Here is a 27,592-nt window from a genome sequence, read left to right on the forward strand (position 1 = left end):
AAATGGTTTGGAAGAAAAGTCTAGCCTATTGGGAACCATGTTATCACTGTTGATTATTGTAAAGATCTATCTGGTTCACTGAAATCCTTCAGGAAAGCAAATCTGTCATCCTTACCTCGTCTAGACTGCATGCAACTCCAGACCCACAGAAACGTGGTTGCTTCTTAACTGCCCTATGACAATTAGGGGTGGGCAAAAAATGCTGGGCTAGCTAGCAACACCCACCATTCCATGACTGAATAAAAAATACAGACTCCATGATCCATGATCAGTACATTAGGCTGATTAAAAAGTCACCACAGTCCCAAAGGGCTGCTCTTTCATTTGAGAGAGATGATTGGTGGCCGTTTAAGCAGAGGGTCACCATGCCTCAAGGTTGAGAAGGAGTGGTAACCTTAGCCAATGTGGGGATTGAACTCACGCTGTTGGCATCACTCAGCATTACAAACCAGCTATCCAGCCAACTGAGCTAGTCAACCCTTCACAGATGGTCATTATCACGTGCTCCATTGTTCAATGTATTGGGTATTTAAACTGGGATACAGGAGCAATAACAGGCTTCGGGTCCAGTTGGTTAAAATTTCACCATCAAGTAGACCGAAGGCACTGGCACAAGTTAATCATTTACAGAGAGAATGAATAAAGCTTAGATGTTGTCAGAAAAACCTGCTCAAAAAATGTAGTTTTTATTTCTCCATGAAAAACAGATGAATTCTAAATGGTCAAACTATTCATTGCCTATTTATATCTATCCAGAGAGTTTGGTAAATCATACTTCATGGGTTTAGGCTTGGACTTGGATTAGATTCACTTAGACAGGTCTTATTCCACATGGATTTTATAAGAACATGGTAAAACCTTCTGAAAAGTGTTTGGCAGAAATGTCATCAAACAAAAGCTTTCACTTCATAAGGAGTTATGAAGACAGGTTGCTAATAACTTAAATCAAAGAGGTAGTTCTCAAGGAAGAGGGGTTTTGAGAGCTCAGAGAGCAACTAAAGTCACCATTGAGCAGGAACACACAGGAAAACCAGAATGAAAGAAATGCACAGATTTTAGAGGGTTGTAGAGCTGGAAGGGCTACACATAGTTGAGCTTAAAAATAGTACATTTTTAAAATCAAGGCTTTGCCTGCCGGAAATTAATGCTGACCTGTAAGCACAGGAGGAATAAGTATATGGTATTATTTTGGTTGGACTGAAGCTTACAGAGTGCAAAGTAGTGGTACAACCTGGAAAGCTTTAGAACAAGTGAAATTAGAGGGCAAAAAAGCCAGAGAGGATGATATGGACCTGGGAGCTCATTTGAGGGTCAAGCTGTGATCATTCTGGCTCAGTATCAGGCAGTAGCCATAAGGCAGCACAAAATGTTAGACTGCCACTAACGCTGAATGCTGAACTAGAAATGTTTTTCCACAAGAAACTCCATCCTCCAAGTTTGTACATGTCAACTTCTGCACATTAAACACTTAAGACAATGGCTCATGAATAGTTTATACCAACAGCCTGTGATTGGAGGTTGTATTATCAATAAAAGCAATGGAACAAGGATGAAACTTACAGGAAGCAGCCGTGTAAGCTAATATGGCCACTAAGCACAATTATGGTGTCTAATAGCCAATAAGAACACAGCCAAGTCAAGGATTTCTGAAGAAGGATCCTGACCTGAAATGTCAACTTGCCGGCTCTCCTGATGCTGCCTGGCCTGCTGTGCTCCTCCAGCTCCACACTTATCTCTGACTCCAGCAATCGGCAGTTCTTATCATCTCCAAGTCAAGGATTCACTGTTTCAGTCAATTGAATGCTTACTCCAATTTTATAAAATACAATTGATTTACTCTTTCAGAATATACACTGGAAATGTTGTCCAATATAAAATATAATTTAAGAACATGGGACATTCTTTAATACAGTTGTATAGACATATTTACACAAGTTGTTGCTTCTTTTAAGTCAGCATTTTAAATATTGTTTCCTTTATCAGAGACACTGGAGTTAAGTGCACACTTGAAATTTTATTTGAATATCTCAAGGGTATAATTGTTTTCTAAATCATATACTTTGCCTGTCATGCTTCATTAATGCTCAGATGTTTTGCTTTAGAGAAATAAAAGCTACAGCTGTTATCAAAAGTCAAATGCAAATAAATAGTGCTAACTTCAGCAATGGGTCACACTAAATGCTGTCTCTAGGCTGAGCAATCCAGAATCTAATGTTTTACAACAAAATCTTGCACAGAATCCAGTCATCATGTCCATCCAATTCATTAAGTTAAAAAATTAGTCTTGATTGGATATGGGTATTTTACAGATGTAAAATGATCTGCAACAAAAACCTGAAATTACTTGGCAAGTTTCAAATATCTACACTCCAAACAACTGATATTTGGCATTTTGAACCTTGGAGTTACATGTATGCAAACATGTTTCTCATGATAAATGTCTTATCACTTACATTTGCACCAAAATATTGATACAACAGCTGTCAAAAGAATACGTAGTAAATTAAGCACACAGGCTTTAACAGCATTCTCTTCAGTCATCAGCCAGAAAACATGGTTTTGTGGATTCAAATACTATTTAAGTTGACCCTCAGTTTATCTGTTAGTGTTGCTTCAGTGCTGAAAGTTTTCTTACTTGTTCCAATTATCCCGCAGTCACATTCCATAACAACTCTTGGCCAACTACAACAACAGTTTTGCCACCTGGCCAAAACAGAATACATGTTAATTCAGTCAGAATCACACCATTTCACTTCAAGCTACACAAATTAGTGAAGGCACCCAGTTGTTCACAAAAAGCAGTCTGTACTCAGACGTTACCTTGTAAAGTCACTAAGAACAGTCTTGACAGTGTTGCGTGCAGATTGTGGACTGACACTCTGTGCAGCTTTCCCTACGATGTTGGCACTATGTGGATTGACATTAGGCTGGTTTAAAAAGGATCAGGGAATTCTGGGAGAAAGGAAAGGAAAAGAAAAGGAGCAAAGAAAGATAGGAAAGATGGAGAGGACAAATATTTCAAAAGTGTGTTATTCAGTCCGCAAGACATTGCAGAGTGCTTTATGTACAACTGATTACATCTGACGAGCTGTCATTGTTATGAAGGCAAACAAAGTACCCAGTTTGCACGAAACAAAGAACTGAATGGCCAGATAACATATTTTCGGTGGTGTTGGCTTGAGGAAGAACGTTGGCCAGGTCACTGGAAAGTTTGAGCAATGTCAATGCACAAAATATTCCACATGCATTTCAGCATGCAAGTTTAACACGTATCCCAGAGACAGCACTATCTGACAATGTGGGTCTGCAATTAAGTGTTCAGATTATATGCTCAAGTGCAGGACTGGACTTAAAAAACACAACCTTTGACTCATAAGTAACTAAATCAGATTATGTGGGGAAAATAATCAGAGATAGTAAAAACACCTTCAGTTCCTTCTTTACCAATCTGATTGTGTTCAGTGGGAATATAATCAAGTTTTAAATGCCTGCTAACCCTATCGCAGGTTGGACCAGCGTTTTCTGTCCATCCCTAGTTGCCTTTGAGAAGGTGGTGCTGAGCTGTAACTTCATTTGATGTAGGTACATTTACAATGGCATCAGGGAGGGAGTTCCAAGATTTTTATCCAGTGACACTGAAGGAACGGCAATATATTTCCAAATCAGGATTGAGTGTGGCTTGGAAGGGAGCTTGCAGGTGGTGGTGTTCTCATGTATCTGTAGCCCTTGTCCTTCTAAACAGTAGCAGGTGGACTTAGAAGGTGCTGTCTAAAGAAGCCTTGGCGAATTTCTGCAGTGGATCATGCACACAGTACACACTGATGCTACTGAGTGTCAGTGGTGGAGGGGGTGAATGACCTGACAAGAAAGCAGGCTACCTTGTCCTGGATGGTGTCAAGTTTTTTGAATGTTGTTGGAGCTGCAATCGTAAGGCAAATGGGGACTATTCCATCACAATCCTGACTTGTGCCTTGTAAATGGTGGACCGGGTTTGAGGAATCAGGAGACGAGCTACACACTGCAAGATTCCTAACTTTTGACTTGCTCTTGCTGCCACAGTAATTATATGACTGGTCCAGTTCAGTTGAAATAGTAACTCTCGGGAAGTTGATATTCAGGGATCCAGTGAAGACATTACCACTGAGATTCAAGGAATAGGTTCTCTCTGTTGGAGAGCATTGTTGCCTAGCACTTCTGTTACTTGCCTTTATGAGCCCAAATCTGGGATTATCCAGGTCGTGCTGTATTTGGATATGGGCTGCCTCAGTGATAGTGTGTTATTCAGTGATCTTCCAGTCACTTTACACACTATTATTAATTGACACACGAGGATTATGTCCATTAGGTACATAGCTGGGGAGAAAGATGCACCGTCACCAGCATCCTCAGCATGACCAATATCCCCAGCATTGAGGTGCTGACCACTCTTGATCAGCTACGACAGGCTGGACACATCATTTGCATGACTACATGAGACTCCCCAAGCGGGTGCTCTACTCCCAGCTCCAACATGGAGGGCGAGCCCTGGGTGGATAGCAGAAGTACTTCGGTGATACCTTCAAGGCCTCACTGGCTAAGTGCAACATTCCCAAAGACACCTGGGAATCAGTGGCCCAAGACCATCCAAAGTGGAGGAGAAGCATCCAGGGAGGTGGTGAACACCCTGAGATTTGCCATTGAGACAAGAGAAAGCCAAGCAAAAGCATGAAAGGAGCATGCTGCCATGCCAACTCCCCACCCACCCCTTCCCAGGATTACCACCTGCCCAGGTGTAACAGAACTTGTGATAGCTGATCGGTCTATACAACCACCTACGGGCTCATCCAGAGAGTGGAAAAAGAGTTAACCTCATCTATGAGGGAGCACCGATGATGACGACAACAGTGACATGGCACAGAAACAGACCTTTTGACCCGATCAGTCCATTTATGTTACTCTTGAGCCTTTTCCCATCTTTCCTTATCAAAACCTACCACAAACTCTTGAATCCAGTCCCAACACGCCTGGCTGGATTCCTCTGAAGTCCATCTCTATTCGCAAGTCAGATAGTCTCCACTCTTTGGCAAATATCCTTCTTTTGAAATCTCTATTGGATTTCTTGGTGGCTATCATATCTATATATAAAGTCTTTCATTAAACTCTTGCCCAGAAGAGGAACCATCCTGTTTCTAGCCATTAAATCAAAGCCTTTCTTATTTTTGAAGTCCTCTATTAGGTCACTCCTCTTCCTATTTTCCAAAGGTAGGGGACCCAGCCTGTCAAATCTTTTCTGATGCATATGCCCATGCATTTCTGATGTCGTCCATTTAATCTTTTCTGCATCTTCTCCACTGTCTCTGTATCATCTTCATAATTAGAGCTACATGCAAATGCTCTTAAGATTAACTTTGTGCCAGACCCATTTTCATCTAGTTTATAATGAATTTATATTGAAATTAATATATCATTTCACATTCAAGCCCGAGTGTGTCAGGGAGTCAGAGATTTACAGAACAGAAAAAAGGCTCTTCAGCCCACTGCACCTGCACTGGTTAAATAAATCCACCTAACTATTCTGATTTCATTTTTCAGCACTGGGTCCATAGCCTTGTAAGTCTTAGCATTACAAATGCACATCTAAATACGTGCTCAATGTTATGAGGGTTTCTGCTTCCAATACCTTTACAAGTGGTGAGTTCCAAGATTCCCACCACATTGTGGATGAAAATGTTTTTCCTCACAAGGTCCTAGTACACTGTAATACACGCAGGAGTATTCTGAAACATCCCATTTAGAAATCTCATCTGACACAGAATGAAACTCGAGGAATAAAATACATTCCACTGATTCTCCTTTACAAGGAAGAGACAAGAGGATAAAATGTTCCTCTTTAACAGGTATTTTGAATGGAGACAGCAAACAGCACTTGTTTGCTTTGGACACAGTTGTTTATTTAATCAGCTGCGAGTTCACCTGTTACCAAACACAAGACTGCAACTCTACTGAAAGTTACAACACAATTTTTGTTGGTGAAAATAAAATCACAATCACAATCTCAACTAACAAAAAGAAAAAGTCAATGGATGATTTTTTTTTAAAAGCAGCCAAACAGCACAAATATCAATCTTTGTTAAATGCTTGAAAGATTCCACAGCTTCTGAAAAGCCGCAAGAAAAGAAACTCTGACCAGTTTTTAGATTCAAGCTGCAAAGACCCCTTTGTGTATTTGACATGCATCAGACTGCACTGACAGAACTCTCACTCCCATGTCGTGGCAAACATATTTCAACAATAAACCATTTTCTTTAGTTTAGGTGAACTTAGGACCAAAAATAATTCCCTACTCAGTCATATTCCAAATTCCATAAAGCAATTTGTTTCTTTTACATGTAAAAGCCAGCTACTAAAATAGCAAAAAAATCAGAAGACAGAAAACATGAGAACTAAAATTAAAAGGACCACAGTTTCCCTTTATTCAAGATAGTAAAGTATTACTTTAATAGCTTTTTTAAAAAAGAAAAAAATCCAAAAGGAAAGCAGCTCAAAAACAGAATTCAAAAATAATCCAGTTAAGTTGGATTCAAATAAACTCCAATTACAATTGGAAGGGAAAAAAATATCCCTCAGTCTGTTTTCTGTTGGCTAGGATAGTATTGCTTTCATTACAAATTTTTCCTCAGATTAGCTAATTGCACATCTATTTCACCCTTGTGTGATTTTCCAATAATGCTCTGCAAGATTTTATAGTAGGTGACCAAATAATTATGTGGTAACTGGGATCAATGCGTTCTTGCTTTGTTTACAGACTATTAAAGCCTTTTAAATTAATAAACTACTAGCTCAGTAACAGTGTAATAATGCTCATTTAAATTTTCATTAACAAATTACATATACAAATGCATATAAATCACGTAATATATAGACTACAAATTGCACCCTGTGTAATATGAAATGTGTTACTGTTATTGGAATATGGAAGCACTGTGTTGAAACTTAAAGTGCATCTTACTGCAGCCAGCCTAAATTAACATTGTTAATAACACTTGCAAGACACTTGTAGAATTTATGCTTTACACCAGTGGTGGTCTAAAGTTAACCTTGATTTTTTTTTTGCTGTAATATTTTAATGGTCTTCTTTATTTCTACTCTTTTTACTCTACCTAGTGAACCATGACTACCCTCATAACTCTTCTCAATTAGTAGAAAACTTCACATCTCTCGTAGAGCCAGCATTGTTTCTTGCCTAAATTGTTCTCTACTCTGTCGCCTTGTCAGCATCAGTGACAGACTTAAACATTCCACCCACCATCAGTATCCATAAAGAACATGTGTCCTAGAAAATGGATCTCAAAACACAGACAGGTCAGTGGTGCACATTAAGTATCATCATTTGTAGTGATTTGGAAAAGATCTGAAGACACCCTAAAGTGCTACATCACTCAAGTCTCGGAGTGTTGTTCAGTTAAAGTCAGAAGAAATTATGTATTTGGGATTAGAAGACAGATAGTGGCATGCCCCGCATTCTCACTGCAACAGCAAGCAATTGAATACAACAGGCACCGTCCAGTGCTAAGTAGTCACTTGGTAGGGACCCCATACACTTAAACAATATTTTCGTTTTGGTGAGCTTGGCAACAAAAATAATTCCCAACTTAGTCATATTTCAAGACCCATTAATACAATTTTTTTTAACAGAAGTAAACTGCTAAAATAGCACATAAATCAGGAGAGAGAAAGCATGGCGAATTAAAAATAAGGACTACAGTTCCCCTATATTCAAGACAGTAAAGTATTACTTTAATAGTTTTTGTAAAAAAGAAAAAGTGCATAATTTGATCCAAAAAAATCATCCAAAAAAAAAAGCAGCTCAAAAACAGAATTCAAAAATAATCCCAGTTAACTTGGATTCAAATAAACTCCAATATTGGAAGGGGAAAAAAAATATCCTTTGATCTCAAAGTGTTTTCTGTTGGCTGGGGAGTAATGTTTACAAATTTTTCTTCAAATTAGCCAATTGCCCATTTATTTCAGTTGTGTGAGGTTTTTCAATAATTCAGTCAATAATTATGAAATGGTATATTTACCATGTAAATTTAATGTGCCACTAAGGATTGACCAGATACTGACATCTGCAAAAATAATTACAATTGCTCTATTAGAAGTGCTCCAAGGAAAGAGTGGGTGAAATGATATCTCTCAAAGACTAAGACTAACTGTTGTAATTATCACTAACAACGCTCATCCATTTCAAATGTACACAGTGTTAACAGTTTTAATACAATTGTAGTTTTTTTTATTTTGACATCATTACTCTATTGATATTAAGCCATTCAAAGGAATGAGAACTGCAGGCAAAACCTATCTATTGCCTGCTCCAATAACTCTGAAGGTGGGGATGAGCTGCTTTCTTGAACTGAATCAATGTTGGTGCCTCCACAGTGCTAGTAGGAGTTCTGCCATCAGAGGTTTGGCTGCAGTACATCTTGTTCTCAGTACAGACTGCTGCCACTGCCAGTGATGGTGAATGTTTAGGCAGATGGGGTCTCTACCAGGTGGACTGCTTAGTACTGGATGGCGCCTGTTGTATTCAACTGCTTTCAGTGAGGGACAGCATGGTGGCTCAGTGGTTAGCACTGCAGCCTCACAGCGCCAGGGACCCGGGTTCGATTCCAGCCTTGGGTAACTGTCTGTGTGGAGTTTGCACATTCTCCCCGTGTCTACTTGGGTTTCCTCTGGGTGCTCCGGTTTCCTCCCACAGTCCAAAGACGTGCAGGCTATGTGGATCGGCCATGCTAAATTGCCCATAGTGTTCAGGGGTGTGTGGGTTATAGGGGGATGGGTGTGGGTGAGATGATCCAAGAGGTGGTGTAGACTTGTTGAGTCGAAGGGCCTGTTTCCACACTGTCGGGAATCTGATCTGATGTGATCTGCTTGGTGTTAGATTGTGAGTGCATGTCAACTGCTCAGAGTGCTTCGGTCTGTCAAACGATTCTTCAAAATCGAAATCCAACAGCAATACATGAGGCTGTGGTTATTTTGAAGCTTTTTATAGCAAAGACTCAATTCCACACAGAAATTGATGAGCGTAATCTCAGAAGAAAAATTTAATCAGTGCTGAGTTGGACTGTTGTTGGAGCTGCACCCGTCCATACAAGTGGGGACTATTCCATCACCCTGCTGACTTGTGCCTTTGTAGATGGTGAACAGGCTTTGGGAATCAGGTGGTAAGTTACTAATCACTGAATTCCCAACTTCTCCCTACCTCTTGCTGCAACCATATTTTTATGACTGGTCCAGCAAAGTTTCTGATCAATGGTAACCTCCAGGACGTTGATGATGGGAGATTCAATGGTGGTATTGCCATTGAATGTCAAGGAGTGATGGTTAGATTCGTCCTCATTGTAAATGGTCTGTCTGGTACATGTGGTTCAATTATTCTTTGCTACTTATTGGACATGTTTGCAGGGAAGTGGAGTTGAAATGCCCATCAGCCATGATTTAAATGGCAGAGTGGACTCGATAGGCCAAATGGCCTTACTTCCACTCCTATGTCTTATGGTCTTGTTATCAAGTTGTCTAGGTCTTGCTGGACACAGACTGCTTCACTGTCTAAGGAGTCACAAAATGGTGGTGAACATTGCAAAAGCATGAGCAACCATCTCTACTTCTGACCTTATGGTGGACGGAAGGTCATTGACGATGAGCTGAAGATGGCAGGATCTTGCAGAATAAATTGTTTACATCTACAAAACTCATTCATTCTGTATGTATAAAAGGCTTAGTTCACCAAATGATATAATTCAATCAAACAAAAAAAGTACATTGGGAGATAAAACTTCAGGAAGGTAAATGCAATGATAAACCACGGATTGGGTCAACTGGAGAAGTTAATTTCCCATATATGCAAATAAAATGCAAAATAGCTCGAGTTCACTCACAGGCACTGTCATGGTGTGGCTAAGACTCATCAGTAACAAAAAAAGTGCAGTCAGAAACCCATTGAGCCCAAAACATTGCCAAAAGAAAATCTCTCTCAAACAGTGAAACAACTGAAACAAAAAGTCATCATACAGTCAGAGTCATACAGCACAGAAACAAACATTTCAATCCAACCTGTCCATGCTGACCATAATTCCAAATTGAACTAGTCCCATCCGCCTGTGGTTGGCCCGTATCCCTCCAAACATTTCTTACTCATGTTATTTATCTAAATGTCTTTAAAATGTTGTAACTGTACCGACATTAAACAACTTCCTCTGGCAGATCATTCCTTACACAAATGACTGTGTAAAAAAAAACTTCCCCAGTGTCTTTTTTAAATCTTTCTCCTCTCACCTTAAAAATATGTCCCATAGTCCTGAAACTCCCCCACTCTAGGGAAAAGACACCTACATTCACCTTATCTATACACCTCTATAAAGCCATCTCTCAACCTCCAACACTCTAGTGAGGAAGTCCAGCTTACCCAGCCACTCCTTATAACTCAAACATCCCATCAAGTTGACTGTGTAAAGGAGTGTGTTCTCAATGATTGAAATCAGGATTAAATAAAATCTTAAAAAGGAGCCCTTTCGCTTCATAGAGGAATGCTGGTGACAATGGATCAAACTCTGTTATTTTAATCGTATTCTTTAGAGCTCAGGGACAGAAATGACATAGACTGACACCAGACAGAGCTAAGACCACTTTAGCAGTGCTTTACTATTGGAGTTGATGACGCAGGAGCATTAACGGAGCTACTGTCATTCCCCCAAGACAGATGTTGGTTTACGTCCAGACATTGGTCATGTTCAACGTTGAGGGAGGTTGTTGGGAGCCTGAATATCCCACGTCTTCTTGCAGTGTTGGCATAGAACATAAAACTTGACAGGTGAATCTTTATGAAAATGCCACCCAGAATATCCCCCACCCACATCGGATTTTATGCCTGACCCCAGTCTGGCCTCAGTCCTTACTAGACCCAGGTGTCTGCCAAGAAACACCAGAAGCATTGTTGTAGCTAGGATTGCCTTTTACTTAAAGAGACTATTACCCTGAAACCTTCGGCTGAATTTGAAGCAGACTTCACACTCTAAGATGTCATGACAGAGAAGAACCACACAAAGAGGCAATGTAAATCATTAAGTATGTTCTGTGGCAACTTAATAGGTTTTAAAATCAAAAACCATCATTGGCCAATGCACAGTCATAAGCAATTTAGCTGATGCAGTTAATTTGCAGAAGGACACCATTCAAGATGACTTCAAATAAAGGACTAGTCCTCTCCCAAAAAAGGTGGAAATATTCAAAGAAATGCTCAGAAATAAAACCATAGCATGGTGGGAATAAGTGTAAAAAGGTACCATTTGATTACTTAGGACAGGAATTTCACAAGGTGATTTGATGGGGTAGATGCTCCCTGAAGATGATAGCAGTAAGTTATCTGCATGGATTAAATAAGGAAAATTGCTGGCAACCCTCAAACAGTTCAACTCTGCAATGATAACTGCTAACCTTGCTGAGGATGATTCTTTTAATTTTCCTCCAGTTTAATGTTATTAATGTAGAAATGATAACTAAGATTCAGATAAGTACAGGATTCAAGTGCAACAGATTTATCACAAAGTTGAAGTCAAATCTTTCTGCATGGATTTAGAAAAGTTCCCTTTAACAAGCTGTTAATTATAGATAGTGGGATATCTGACACCTTGTTGCTGAAGTCCAGTGCCCAAGTGAAAGAGGAACATGTGGACCTTTCACGTCTGCAAGCACAACAGAACTCAACCATGGTCTGATCCAATTTCATGTCTGCTGTGTACAGATGGCTGCAGTGACCACCACTACTCTAATATCAGGTTGTTATATTTGAACTCAGACCTTCCATAACAGTATTCCAGGCCAGACTATCTGGAGTCTGATGAAATATTCTTGGCGCAATATATTTAAATCAGGTTTACACTCTGCTATGTTTAGGCAACCAAGCTTTGATTCAGTTTATAAAACAAATGGATAACTTAGCTGTCTGTGTATTTCAACAATCCGAATAATTCCTTTCCAACTGCAGTCAACACATGCGCACTCATTGCATCAATGTGGAAATTAAAGTGGAGAATTAAAATAAATCTAAACACATTTAACTAGCTAATACAGTTACCATCTGGAAATACAGACTCGCTTTTACACAAAACACAACCATGTGTAACTGACTTTTACTTCTACTTCAATTCTAACAATTTTGAGTAACGTAAGTAACACATTTTAAATAAAATTGAGCTTCACGAGGTTAGGAGCAGACACCTGAGGCACACAAAGGGAAATCATTTGTTAATCTTACAGCTATTTTAAACCACAGGAAACAAATTTGGATGCCCAAAGCTAACTAGGAAAGGATACCCCTTTCTAACTTAAAAACCAAGGGAAATTTACAATGTGACATTAAGCATTTTTTGCAGTTTCAAGTGCAATTATGGCCCAAATCAAAAAGATTGATAGGTGATGTTCTTAGCTGAAGTATATTATTAATGTTACAAAGATTTAGCCAATCTGCTTTCAAGTAAATTAATCTGCAAGTGGCAAAATCTGAACATTTTAAATTCACGTGTTTTACTGGATAAATAACTTCTCATCCAAAAATGTAATTTATTAGCAGTAAAACATGTGATACTTGATTTCAAATTTTATGAATTATGTCAATAACAACCTCTGACAGATTGTACAGATCAAGTGAGCAAAATTGTTTTGCATGCAAGTGCTTGCCTAGAACACTTACTTTTGTAGAGATGTCTACCTAAACTGAATCACTTTCACTACAGGAAACCAGTAAAAACATTGAACACAGAAGTTAAAAAAGACAAGAAAATTTCCTCAGCATTAACAACCGCCTATAAATGGTGCTCTTTGGCCAGAAAACAAATTTCATATTGAGAATATCTATAGAATATACAACACGTTTCACATATTCTTTAGACTCAGTCCATAGCTACAGATCTGAGCAGTATCACTAAATAGATCAGTAAATCATTAAAATTGTCTGTAATTAGAAACTCAAGTGTAAATCAACACTAGGGCACAGCTGTCTGCAATCATCACTGGCAAATTTTGAAACAATTAAAAATGCTAGAAAATTTAATTTTAGGACTTCCTACATTTTCTAGCACAGCAATCACCCTGTTTAACAAAACTATCACTAAATTCTACAGACACTGCCCACAATTTGTACTAAAAGTGGGAGTAAAATAGATAAGCTGATTTTTAATTTGAAGCCTTTGAGGCAGGGGAGAATTAGCTTACCTTGCACTTTCGTCCCCAAACAGCTCCAGTCATTTCCTCCTCAGAACTGAACGTCTTTTGCTCTGATCTAGGAGCTACGTGGATTTGTAAATGAGGGATCCCAACCCTTGAACAACAATGTTTAGGTTTTGAATGATAACTGGAAACCAGCTGACAGGGAACTTCAAGTGAATGGCTCCTTTGAAAGATCGGACGCTTGTTTTGTTCATTTATAATTTCCCTTTCTACCACACCATTAATATTAAGTTGGCAGTCTGAATGTTTGAACGAAGGTAAACATACAGAGGTGCTCCTTATTAACTTAATAGGATGATGCGCATGTCCAGTATTTAAAGAGCTCTGCTTAAACTCCTTCACAAATGATTCAGGGTGAATTTGTCCTTCCTTGGGCTCTGTTCCAAATACATGAGCTCTTTGGTAGTTGAAATGCAGAACGTGATTTGAAGGTCTGTGCGGTTTCTTCACTTTTCCCCAATACTCTGCTTCTTCCTCGCCGTAATCTATTGCTCGATTTTTGCCAGGTTGCTGTCCGTTACAATGAAGCGACTTAATGTCTCTAACTTCCGAAGAAGGACAAACTGGGTTAGACAAACGCAGCCCATTAACTGCTGTTGCAACAAAACATGTGCTTGCTTCTTTGGATTTAGACACAGCCTGATCTTCATCTTGCTTTGGTTCATGAGGGCAAGGAAGAAATCTGTTTAATGTGGGATTGCTACTTGCACTTGTAAATGGATCTGGGCTTGTTGGTGTAGCTGGCGGAGTACTACACGGACTCTGAGGAAATATCACCAATGATGAACAACGCCTCAATGGAACCTTCGGTTTTCTCAACTTCACTGATGCTTTGGTGGACTCCATCGCACGTTCTAAAAGCTCTTGGTCAAAAGAAATACCGGCATTGCACAAACCACCCTCTCTGCCATTGCAACGAGTACTAGATTCACACTGTCCTCTGGATTGTTTGGACTGCAGTGATATTTGCAAGGTAGAGCTCTTTTTGCGGTGATGATCACTGTTGCTGACCTGTGGTATAAACAATGAAGAACTGCGCTGTAGGATACGTTCATCCTGTGCTACTGTCTGCGCTGCCACAGGTTCAAGTGCAGTCACTTGGTGAACATTCTTTCTCACATGTACTGGTACAGTCTCAACTGTCATACAAATGTTACTCTCCAAGCCTTCTCCCGAAGTTTCAGACAGTGGGTCAGTGTTGCTCCTCCTGGTTGCAAAATGCAGTCGCAAACGACGGGCCATTCTTCCCTTTTGAAATACAACAAATGTGGTCCTAGGTTGGAATGAATCTGAGCTAGTTAAAAACTCACATTCTGCAGAGAACACTTAAAGCAATCATAGCAAGCACTGCCACTTGCGATACGGTCACCATCAGGAGCTGTAGATAAGCAGAAATAGCTGAAGTGACAAGCAGCATTCCAGTCATTACTGCACTATGGCTATTAAGCCTGGGAAGTTAGAAATGTCCAGCAGCAAAAATCATAATTGCAGGAATACCTCCCGCAATTCTGAATAGCCATGAATGTCTCTTAACGGTGAGAAATGAAGGCAGACTCTCTTCCACAGCACTGAAAACTCAGCAACCTTTACAAGAAGCTCAGCTGCTGCACACTGTTTGAATTCTGGCCAACCTTGCTTCAATTAAATCTCCTTTACTTCCATGAGTGACTGAATCCAACCCAAAATCAACATCTTCTTGCATTTCGGTTTCATATATTACATCTCGTCCCCAGCAAGCAAGCTAAATATGTGGCACTGCTTTAGGCACTGGAGCTTCAAATGTTTCTCCTACACTGAACCAACACCGTATTTTTACCTCATAGTATTGCATTACAGGAAATTTTAAAGAGCAACATCCAGCATAATTCAGAATCAAAAGGTTTTCTGAGTATTACCCACAATGTTAAACCTCCAGGATATGGGAAATAGACAGGAAGCTACTGCTAATAACTGCAAGAGCACTCCGCAGTTTTGCATTTACAATTGAATACAATTTGCCTTCATCAGTTCCTCAATGTGATAAAGATTGGCTTTTTTTTTGCAGATAGTAGTTCTGAACTCACGCTCTCAGTTCGGCTTTAGCTGAACACATTGAAATCCAACCATCTAAAAGAGGCAACGATTTAAAAGAAGCAAATCCTTGTTTAAAAAGAAACAAAAACAGAACTATTATTAGACTCCCACTGGACTGAAATCCTGCTGGTACCGGGCTGCTAGCGCTTGTTAAGACTGTTCAGTGTGGCTAAGTAGGAAAAACCTCTCTCTTCATACACAGAAATGCCACATTCTGACATTTGAAACTCATGACCGTGCCAAAGGAGTTACATTCTTTTCTTCCTGTGGCTTTCCGATCAGATGTACAGATTCAAAAGCACTGAATATAATTAATTTTTACAAGAAAGCATTTTTCAAATACTTTCTCCTTCGTCTTGTAACCATGTAAAAAAGGTACAATCTTAACACATCAGAAATTGTTCCTCGATGTGGGAGTTTTGCACCAATATCTAGGACTATGACACTGCATACACTTTACAAGAGAGAGAAAATTTCCTTTGAGTGAAGTCACAAAAGATTTTAAGTTCCAAGCCTTGTAAGACAAAGTTGTTTGACATTTTAATGTGTGGAGCCATGACACAACATGACTAGCCACTTCACACATTCCAGGTAAAACCTGAACATAATACTTTATTAACTCACCACTCAACAGTTTGCAAGTTGCTATGCAGGAATAGTGGCTCATTCAGCAGGACTGATGAAATAAAATGTGCAACATTTTTCTACAAATCAAACAGCAAGTGTTTAATAACTGTATGATGGCCATCTTAATGCCCTTAGGGATAAAAGTGGCTGCACAATGGAAAAATGTACTGCTTATAATCAAAAGCTGTAACAACTGCCCCATTTTCTGTTGGCATTTTAACAGATGCCTTTTACAAAAATTTTCTACCACTGCACAGAAGTGAGAAAGTTATTCTGAACTGCAATTAAAAGTAAAAATGGCCCTTTGAGCATTTCAATTTGCACTTAGTCAAAAAACAAACAAAATAGCTAACTTAACTAAACAGCTTGCACTAGGGGCATAGGTAGTTTCTTTGTACAGAATAACTGCTTGGTCAAACTCCTTTTTTTTTAATAGCAAGAACATTTCTATAAAAAAATGCATCTGGATAGAACAATGCTCTCTTTGTAGAAAAAAAAATCTGTATCATGCTTTTCAAGTCCAAGACTTTTTTTCCGCTAAATAAAGTTCCAGACAGCCAGATGCATAGGAATTTTTGCTACAGACCAGCTCAGCTTTTTCAACATTGCACTGAACTGGAATATTCACAGCCATTCCACTGTATCACTCTTCATTCTGCATTCTGTATTACTAATAACAACCTATGCCTCTTCACATGCTAGAATGTCTGCTTTGAAAAAAAATACCAAGCTTCTCATATGGGGAACAAAAACTTAAACCCTGTTAAATACCATCATTTTGAAAGCACACACCTGAACAACAGTAATATAATATCAATAGAAATTCTAGAAATGGACAAACGTCAACGGTAAAAGAATTGTACGCACAGAACATGCTTATGGACTGGAGTTTCTGTGAATTGACTCAACTCAAAAACAATTTTATGAGACTTGTCCTTCCAACAATATACGTACGGGGTCGTAGCTAGACAGACCACAGAATCCAGTCTCCAAGAGAAAGTGCTTATTGTCTAACTGAACACAGTACAAGGTGGGCTGACGGGAAAAAGAAGCAAATGGCGAGCAGTTATTCCAGAGCTCTGGGTGAGTCGGGAGAGGGACTAGCAATGTTAATGAAATGCCCTGAAAAAGTGTGGCTGCTTGAGGAGTGCTGATGTGAGCACAGGTATTGGGATCTGCAGCTTACGGCACTCCAAAAATGTGACAGGATGGTGGAGACAAATCCAATAGCGGTTCGCAAAAAGAAATTGCATACATTTTTTGAAGAGAAGTGATTACAGGGTTTCAGGGGAAAAGTTTGGAAGTGGAATGAACTGGATTGCTCCTCATAAGGACTGGCATAGAAGTGATAGGTCAAATGGCCTCCTTCTTTATTGCATTAGTCTATGACTGCACAGGAGGAAAGTTAAAACTTACAAAAAACGTCATCGCAGCACATTGGAGAATCAGCTCTGTTGTCAAGCTGAGCAATGCATGGCAATGTCAATTTGTGGACTGCCTGCAGTGTTTCCCACTGTGAGGAAACCAAGTGGATGCAGGACACATCCTCACAGGATGTCAAGGAAGACTCAAGGGTAAGTCTCCAGCCAAATTCTGCACCCTACTTAGCAATGTGTCACAGGCCTGGTATAGGACGACAGCATCCTTGTTATCTCAGGAAATGAACAGCCAATGGACACCACACTCAGAAAACATATTTAATGAATTTTCATTGCTTACTTAAAAAAAATACACTGTACTAAGCCATACACTGCAATGGCATGCATTTTCTTTAGGCCAAGTGCCATGACTCAAGCTTGGAGTAAAATGACTGAGAGGCATGATAGTAATGCACTCAGGTTGTAATCCGTGCCCAGGCTTATAGGTTCAAATCCCACCTTGGAAGAAGAAATCTGAATTTAACAACATATTGAATTAAGAATTAATCTAATGGAAACCATGTAACCATTCTTGGTTGTTGTAAAAAGCCATCTGGTTCACCAATGTCCTTTAGGAAAGGTAATCAGCTGTTTCACCCAGTCTGGCCTACATGTGGTTCCAGACCCACAACAACGAGGTTCATTCTTCAATGCCCTCAAAGCAGCTAAACCCCAGAGATGAAGTCACATGACTATCCTAGATGTCAAGGTAGCATTTGGCCAAGTGTGACACCAAAGAACGCTCATAAACCTGAAGTCATTGGGAATTGGGAAAATACACTTCACTCGTAGAGTCATACCTAGCACAAAAGGAAAATGGTTGTGGTTGTTGGAGGTCAATCACCTCGGCTCAAGTATATCACTGCAGGAGTTCTGTAAGGTAGTGTCCTAGGCCTAAACATCTTCAGCTTCCTCATCAATGACTCTCCGTCATAAGATTAGAGGTAGTGGTTTATGATTCTTCAGATACTGAAATATTTTGAATAAAAATTGAAAGGACTACAGATGCTTTAAATCACCTTAGTTCTGAGGATGGGTCATTTGGCTCGAAACATTTAACTCTGATTTCTCTCCACAGATGCTGCCAGACTTGCTGAGCTTTTCCAGCCATCTCTATTTTTGTTACTGAAACATTCTGGATCCATATGCAGCAACATCCAGGCTTTGACTAATACATGGCAACTGATATTTATGCCACAGAAGCATCAGTCAATAATCATCGCTATCAAGAGAAAATCTAATCATTGCCCCCTAACATTCAATGGTTTATCATTACTGAATACCCCACAATCAACCTCCTGTTGATTACCAATAACCAGGAACTGAACTGGAATAGTCATATAGAGAGTGTGGCTACTAAAGCAGGTCAGGGGCCACGTAAATACTGTGACTATAAGAGAAAGTTAGAGGATAGTTAATAGTGAGTAACAGACAGCCTCCAACCCCAGCACCTGTCCACAATCCACCAGCACATGTGAGATGAAATACTCTCCACTTGCTTGGATCAGTGCAACTCCAACACTACTAAAGAAACCGTGCATCACCTTCAACCTTCACTTCCTCTACCACTGACACACGATGGCAGCATTTCTGCACACGGCAGTAACTTAGAGGCTTCTTCAACAGCACCTTACAAACCCATAACCTCTACCACCGAGGAGGAGAAGGACAGCAAAAAACAGGAATATCAGCACCTGCAAGATCCCCTTCAAAGAAAATGCCATCTGACTTGCCTTTACTTCACCATCATTGGGTCAAAATTCTCGAACTCTCTTCCCAACATCACTGTGGGTGTACCTACACCCCGAGGTCTCTTGTAGTTTGGGAAAGTAGCTCACTACCAGCTTTTCCAGAACAGTGAGAAATAGGCAATCAACAACAGCGTAGCCAGTGATGCCTGCCCTTGTCCCAAACCAAAACAAAACACCATGATACTTAGACATTTAAATTAATCTTATACGTTGAGTCAGTAATACAGTATGCCTACAGAACTTGGGATGCAATTACTAGCTTAATCAGAACATACTATGCAAAGGTGAAACAGCGACATCCCTCCTGCACATTCAGAAGCTGCAAATGAAAATAAGAGTTAGGTTTATCCTCAAGGTGGCAATTTCATCATACTCACCAAACGGTTTTCATCAAACACTTCAAAAAGAATTCGATGCTGCCTTGGTTGAACCTAGAAAAAGACATAAGATATAAAAATATGCTCATTAGAAAGGACACAGGAGTTTTTCATTCTATGCTACCCAAGTTGTAATTTAACAGAATTTAAATGCACACTCTAACGTTCCCAGGCAGGTAATCAATCATGGAACTTTTCAAGATAGCATTACCTGTTTGTCAGAAAGTAGGTCAACTGAGTTAGAAACAGCCTTGCAATATTTTAACTCTTAATCCGATGCAGATAAGAACCAAATGTCCCGAAACAAAACAGACAAAATACATTGGGACTCGTATTATACTTGTCTATTAGGCAGCAGATTACAAAAAAAAATTACTCCATAAATACCAAAACATCTAGGAACTGTTATGATATAAGAAAATAAAAATCCTGATTGGCTATTGTAGCATATCAAAAGTACACCGCCTGTTCTAATTCAACTTTTAACCTAATTTTCAAATTTATAGTCTTATCCTCAGTATTGAAACTTACCTGGACTCAGTTTTCTACTCATTGATTTGCTGAATCTGTCCAACATCTTACGTGGCCAGCATGAAAACATGCTGACCAAGATTTGAATAGCAAAACAGATGCAATGAAATTCATGTTAAGAACTATATTAGCTCATACATCCTCGGTTAACTCATGACAACTTCCAAATGCTTCTAATCTTTGCACTGCTTTTCATCTATCATCAAATCCCCAAATTCATTCTAAATGTTAGTCACCTTAGATTTAGAAATGTCTTCATACTAATCTCAAAAGATCTTTGACTTGTCTTTTGGAATTGCTACATTTCAATTTTAAGTAGTCCTAGAACGTAGAACAGTACAGCACAGGAATGAGCTCTTTGGCCCACGATGTTGTGCTGAACATGACACCAAATAAAACTAAACCCTTCTGCCTCTCCTTGGTCTATATTCCTCCATTCCTTGCATATTCATGCCCTTCTCTAAACGTCCCTTAAATGTCCTTTTCATATCTGCCTCCACCACCACTCCTGGCAGTGTGTTCCAGTCTCCTACCACTGTGTTAAAAAGAAGAACTTGCTCCTCACATCTCCTTTGAACCTTCCCCCTTGAACCTTAAATGCAGGCCCCCTAATATTAGACATTTCAAAAAGAAAAAGAATTTGACTGCCAACATTATCTATGCATCTCATAATTTTATAAACTTCTATCAATTCTCAGCCTCTGCCACTCAAGAAAAAGAAAACGAGTTTTTCTAGCCTCTCCTTATAGTTCATACCTAGTCCAGGCAGCATCCTGGTAAGCTTCTTCTGCACCGTCTCCAAAGCCTCCACATCTTTCCTGTTGTGGGGCGACCAGAATTGAATAAAAAAACTTTTAAGTGTGGCCTACACAAAGTCTTACAAAGCTGCAACATGACATCCTCTTGTGCTCAATTCCCTGTTCAATAAAGGCAAGCATGCCACTTACGTTCTTTACCACCTTATCTACTTGTGTGGCCAGTTTCAGGATGCTATGGACTTGGAACACAAGATCCTTCTGCACATCAATGGTGTTCAGAGTCCTGCCATTAACTGTATACATTTCCATAACATTTGATCTCCCAAAGTGCAGTGTCCACACTTAGCCGGATTAAACTCCATTGGCCATTTCTCCACCCATATCTGCAACTGATCTATATCCCGCTGTATCCTTTGACAACCTTCTACATTATCCACAACTCCACAGATCTTTGTATTGTCAGTAAACTTACTACCCCACCCACCTACATTTTCATCCAAGTCATTTATATACATCACAAACAGCAGAGATCCCAGCACGAATCCTTGCGGAACACCACCAGTTACGGATCTCCTGCCTGAAAAATACCCTTCCAACACTACCCTCTGCCTTCAATGGGCAAGCCAATTCCGAATCCATATGGCCAAGTCACTGTGGATCCCATCCCTACCATGAGGGATTTTATTGAAAGCCTTACTAAAGTCCACGTAAACAACATCCACTGGTCTACCCTCATTGATCACCTTCATCACCTCCTCGAAAAATTCAATCAAGTCAGTAAGACACGACCTGCCCTGTTGTGAATTGTCCTCTGGGTTGCTTTTCGTCTACTTCAAATAACTCAAATGTATGCCTATAAAGTGACCATGACTGGGATCTGAATACTTCAGTGTATTTGACATTTCTGAAATTGAGGATGTAAAAGGAGGTGAACAGATAAACAATAGTAAAGGAAAGATGTCACTGTTTGCAATAGTTAATAGACTCTGTCAATAGGTACACTGTAAGGCAAAGAGTAAATCAATAAATATTGAGGGTTTGCAATAAAATTGGAAGACTCTTCTTCAGCGATTGGATGAATCAAATTAGCCTGAAGCATAAGTTCAGAGTAATCCATACAGTTACCTACAATTAACTTTCTGAAACCATCAAAAGTTAAGGAAGAAAGTTATTTTAGATCCAGTAATGTCTAATGAGTTAGAGATGTGATGGTGCATTAGGTGGCATTCTTGTCTTTGAGCCAGAGCTGTAAATTTGAGATCCAGTGCAGGACTAATGGCCATAAGATTGATTGCCATTAAACCTATAGCAGAGATAAAGAGCAACAATGTCTTCTGGTTGGCCATGCTCCTCAAGTCAAGCCTCTAGAGATAGGCCATCAAACTGTTCCAGAAAAAGAAAAGCTGTAGACACAGACATAAGCACATACTTTGCTTCAAAGTCTCCAATGTAAATGTCCCATAGGGTAGGATCTTTTAAACAAGAGTGGTCATAATAACACAGAATTTCACATTCAGGATGAGGGTGCAAAAAATGTTTTTTTTTAAATCTAGTGCCTTAAGCTTAAATATAGGCAATTACAAGGGTATGAACATAGATTAAAAAACAAGTTTGTAGAGAAGCAACTGCAGATGCCTAAGGAGCTATTCCATTAAGAAAGTAAGATTATGAGTAGGATGCACTATCCTTAGCTAAAGGTTGGCATCAAATTGAAAATAGAATGTATAATGGTGCAAATAGCCAAGAAAACTGCAAAATGGTATGTTACCAACAAAGGGAGACTCAGAAAATAACAAAGAAGGAGAAATCAAATTATGAAAAATCGGTGCAGAGATATTGGTTCCAATTTTCAAAAATTGCCCAGATTCAGGAAAAGTCCAAAGGGATTGGAAAGCCACAGATATAACACCATTATTCAAGAGAGGAAGGAGAAAAAAAGCAGAAAGCTATTTTCCAGTTTGCCCAATGTCTGTAACTGATTCTAGCATTCTCTGAATGATAAAGTATTTCACAAATGTATATTCATTCTTTTTAGGATGTAACAAGCTGGCTGGATAAAGGGGAACCAGCAGACTTAATCTATCTGGATTTCCAAAGGACATTGAATGAAGTATCACAAAGGGTACTGCACAAGATTCTTTATGTTGGGGTCTATATATTGGCGTGGTTAGAGGATTGCTTATCTGACAGGAAAAAGCCAAGTGATGAATGGATTATTATTGGATTCTTCCAAGGCCTCCATTATTTACACAGTATAAATAAATGACTTGGATGACGGGACAGATCACCCAAGCTGAGGAGAATACGAAGAATCTGCAAAGGCATGTAGGTAGGTTAAGTGATAACCAAGCGTGAAGCTGGATGAACACAGCAGGCCAAGCAGCATCTCAGGAGCACAAAAGCTGACGTTTCGGACCTAGACCCTTCATCAGAGAGCACCTCTCTGATGAAGGGTCTAGGCCCGAAATGTCAGCTTTTGTGCTCCCGAGATGCTGCTTGGCCTGCTGTGTTCATCCAGCTTCATACTTTGTTATCTTGGATTGTCCAGCATCTGCAGTTCCCATTATTTCTTTTAGATAGGTTAAGTGAATGGGCAAACAAAAATACATGGAAAACCTGATGTGTTTATATAAAAAGACAGATTTTATTTTAAGAGATAGCAAGAACTGCAGATGCTGGAGTCACAGACAACACATTAGGGACCTGGAGGAACACAGCGGGCCAGGTATCATCAGAGGAACAACTGAAAACATCAACTTGCCGGCTCCTCTGATGCTACTTGGCCTGCTGTGTTACTCCAGCTCAACGCAGATTTTGTTTTAATATTTGTTCGCATGGTGATGCACCACTGGCTACGCCAGCGCATACTGCCATCACTCTCTGTCCTTGAGAAAGTGATGATGAACCAGCTTCCTGAGCTGTTGTAGTCCATGGGAGTAGGTACACCCACAGTGCTATTAGAATGGAGTTCAAGGATTGTGACCCAATGAAGGAACAGTGATATATTTCCAAGTTGGGGCAGCGAGTGGCCTGGAGGGGAACTTGCAGGTGATGGCTGTCCGATGCATCTGCTGCCCTCATTTTTCTCAGTTGTAGTGGTTACATGTTTGAAAGATTTAAATGTTTTATGTTTAATTGGACAGATACAGCAAAGTGCTGCAGTAGAGAGAAAGATAGGACAATCACAAAAGATAGCATGCAGTGCAGCATGTATTAGGATGCCAAATGAAATGTTGGTCTTTATTGCAACGGTCAAAAAAATTTAAAACTATGGAAGTCTTGTCACATCCATACAGTAAACTGGCAAGACCACACCTGGACTACTGTGTAGAGTCATGAACTTTCTATTTAAGGAGATCAGGTCAGAAAATGTTCATTAGTTTGATTGCTGGGATAAAGTGGTTGTCTTAGGATGACAGGTTGAGCAGGTCAGGCCTACATTCATTGCATATTGGAGATGATCATGTTGAAACAAAAACATTGGAGATGGTTTGATAGAGAGGGTGTTCCCTCTTAAGAGAGAAAATAGATCTATGGGAGTATGTTGTAAAACTAAGGGGCTTGTCATTTAAGACAGAGATGAGGAGGAATCTCTCTTTGGAATTCTCCATCCCAGAGAGCGGTGGAGGACATCAATGAACATATTTAACACTGAGTTACACTGATCTTTCATCAACAAGTAAGTTGAGAATTATAAGGGACAAGCAAGTAAGTAGTGTTGAGGCCACCGTCAGATCAACCATGATATTATCAAATGTCACAGTTAGCTCAATGGGTCACAAGTTTTGGTCCTATACAATGTGAAAATGCACAACACATAGTAGATAATAAGGAAGCAGCAGGTGAAATAAACAAATATTTTGCTTTTTTAAAATATTAATCAATCATGGGGTGTGGGCATCGCTGGGTAGGCAGCAATTAGATTACCTACAGTATGGAAACAGGCCCTTCGGTCCAACAAGTCCACACCCCCTTGAAGCATCCCGCCCAGACCCATCCCCCTATAACCCGCACACCCTTGAACATTACGGGCAATTTAGCACGGCCGATCCACTTAGCCTGCACATCTTTGGACTGCAGGAGGAAACCGGAGCACCTGGAGGAAACCCACGCAGACACAGGGAGAATGTGCATTTATCGCCCATCGGGAAGTTAAGAGTCAGCCACATTGCTGTGGATCTGGAGTCACATGCAGGCCAGACCAGGTAAGGATGGCAGTTTCCTTCCCTAAAGGAACATTTCCTGGGTCTCTGGATTGACGGTCTAGCGATAATACCACTAGGCTACAGCCTCCTCGATCTTCACGACAGAGGGGAGAAAAGAAATTTTCAGTAATAGTGTAAAGCAAGCAATGGAAGGAAGAGAGGAGCAAAGCTACGAGATAGATGGACATGACACTAAGCAAACTTATGGGCCTGCAGGCTGATAAGTCTCCAGCTCCAGATGGACATCAAGGAGATAATGGGTGTGTTGATATTAATTTTCTGAGTGACCCTAAATTCAGGAAAAGTTCCATCAGACTAGAAAGTACCCAAAATAGCTAATTTATTCATGGAGGGAGGTGGAAAATAGGAAACCATAGGCCAATCAGCTTTACATCTATTGAACAAAGATGTTAGAAATGATCATAGAAATTACAGCCATAAACTTAGAAATCATTAGGGAATCAAGAAGAGTTAGCAAGGTTGTGTCTTAGGAAAAATCATATTTAGCTAACTTATTCATATCCTTTGAAGGAGTAACATGCATTGTGGATAATAGGAAAGCCTGTTAAAATATACAATACTTAGATATCCAGAAGGCATTTCATCAGGTGCCACATCAAAGGTTACTGTAGAAATAAAAGCTCACGGTACAAGTGGTAACATTAACATGGTTAGAAGATTGGTTGGATGGAGAAAAAAATACATAAATTAGCACTCTGATTCACAGAACGTGATAAGTACAGTGCTACAGGAGTCTGTGCAGGAGCTTCAACTTACAGTTTACGTCATGACTTAGATGAGCGGAGTTAACGCATTATAACCAAATTTTCAGACAAAACCAAGGTAAGTAAGAAAATATGTTGTGAAGAAATCGAAGGAATTGCAGATAAATATAGATAAGTCAAGTAAGCGCACAAAGTACAGCAGGAGCATAATCTGGGAAAACATGCCATTCTCACTTATTGCAAGAAGAATGAAAAGGACTATTACGTAAACAGAGAATGATTCTGGAACTGCAAGTATAGAGGGACTTGGGTATTTTTGTGCATAAAATACAAAAGGTTAGTATACAGGTGCAGCACATAAATCAAGGTAGCTAGTGGGATGCTACCTTCTATTATGAAAGGAATTGGATATAAAAATAAGAATATTATGGTTCGATTGTACAGGCATAGGTGAAACCACATCTCAAATACTGTGCACAGTTTTGATTTCCTTGTTTAAGTAGCTTTTTAATACATTGGAAGCAATTCAGAGTGGTTTTACTCGGTGGATACCCGGAACGAATGGATTGTTTTACGAGGCTGGGTTTGTTTCCTCTGGAGTTTTGAAGACTGAGGGGTGACTTGAATATGTAAGATCCTCAATGGTTTTGAGATGGACATGAAAAGGATGTTTCTTCTTGTGGGCAAGTCCAGAATGAAGCAGAATTGCTTTAAAATTAGGGGTTGTACCCTGAGGTTCGTGCGGCTTTAGTACACATGCCTCAGAAGGCCGTGGAGAGCAGATTATAAAATATTTTGAAGGCAAAGGTGAATAGCTTCTTATTAGATAGGGTAAATCAAGGATTATTACGGATAGATGGAGTTGTGAATTTGTAACACAAACAGATCAACCACAATTTTGTTCAATGGCAGAGTAAGCTTGAGGTGTCAAATGGCTTATATCTGCTTAATTTCATATGTTCATATGTTCAAAAGGGCTTCTTCTAATGATCTTATGATTTGTAAAGTTTCATTCTGTAACAGCAGAAAAGCTCAAATTTGTCCAGCTTTCTCTCAGAATTCAGTTCTCTGACATCAAGGATCAACGTTATAGTTCTACTTTGTGCTAATAAAGTCCTTTCCAGTTAATATACCAGGGTTGGACAGTACAGTCTCAAGTGTGGCCTGACTTAAAGTTCAGGCCAAAATTTCCCCCCTTGGTGGACCTTTGGATTTGTAGATTGACCTTTCATGGTTATTTCATTTGCTGAATACTAATAAAATTTTTCAACTCTCATCCCAAGCTACTTCAAAATCAAATACTCCCAAAGTCCATTTTTCTTTTCCCACTTTACATACCTTATAAGCATTTACATTAAATTCATCTTTTATTCTAACTGATCATCACTATTTAATACAGCACTTGAAACTGAACTTGCTAACAGCTTGATCAATGTTCTCATCGTTGATTCAGAATGTATTTCTGCCAATCTGCAGCAAATTTATTTACCACGGCAGGATGTCTTGTTGTTCTGACCCAGATTGAATAAAAAGCTCCCTGAAGAATAAGCACAAGTTCCACTTCTGAATCACAAAGCATTCAAATTCCAAAATAATGTTTTACTTATTTAAGGCCTTCAAATAAGCTACTTTGTGAATTTTGACCAAACTGAAATGAATGCTTTACTATGTTTATGTGCTATTTTATTTATTGTGATGTACTTCCACCTAAGAAAAGGTTCTCAAATGAGACTGAAGCCATTTTCACATTAGATTAAATGCCATCAGCTACTGACAAGTGGGGTATATAGTAAAGGAATTCCCATGTTTCAAGCATTTTCTGTGGAAGGCACTCAAATTCCTGCTCTGCGTGCCTCTGTTCACA

The 27,592-nt window shown here is 39.5% G+C and overlaps 1 protein-coding gene across 5 annotated transcripts in view; it reads right to left on the reverse strand.

The window, feature by feature from the left end:
- Window positions 1-27,592, reverse strand: part of LOC125467204 (E3 ubiquitin-protein ligase NEDD4-like) — a 144,486-nt gene that overhangs the window by 69,350 nt on the left and 47,544 nt on the right. For 2 of the 5 annotated variants that reach the window (XM_048562722.2, XM_048562721.2), the window contains exon 5: window positions 19,510-19,563. In XM_048562722.2, coding sequence (XP_048418679.1) covers window positions 19,510-19,563 — 54 coding nt within the window. Of the gene's footprint in view, window positions 1-2,820; window positions 2,913-13,248; window positions 14,599-19,509; window positions 19,564-27,592 lie in introns of those variants that run through there. The other 3 variants (XM_048562719.2, XM_048562718.2, XM_048562723.2) reach the window with 2 other exon arrangements.

The sequence above is a fragment of the Stegostoma tigrinum genome, chromosome 33 (genome assembly GCF_030684315.1).
Source record: "Stegostoma tigrinum isolate sSteTig4 chromosome 33, sSteTig4.hap1, whole genome shotgun sequence".
In the NCBI taxonomy this organism is placed as follows: Eukaryota; Metazoa; Chordata; class Chondrichthyes; order Orectolobiformes; family Stegostomatidae; genus Stegostoma; species Stegostoma tigrinum.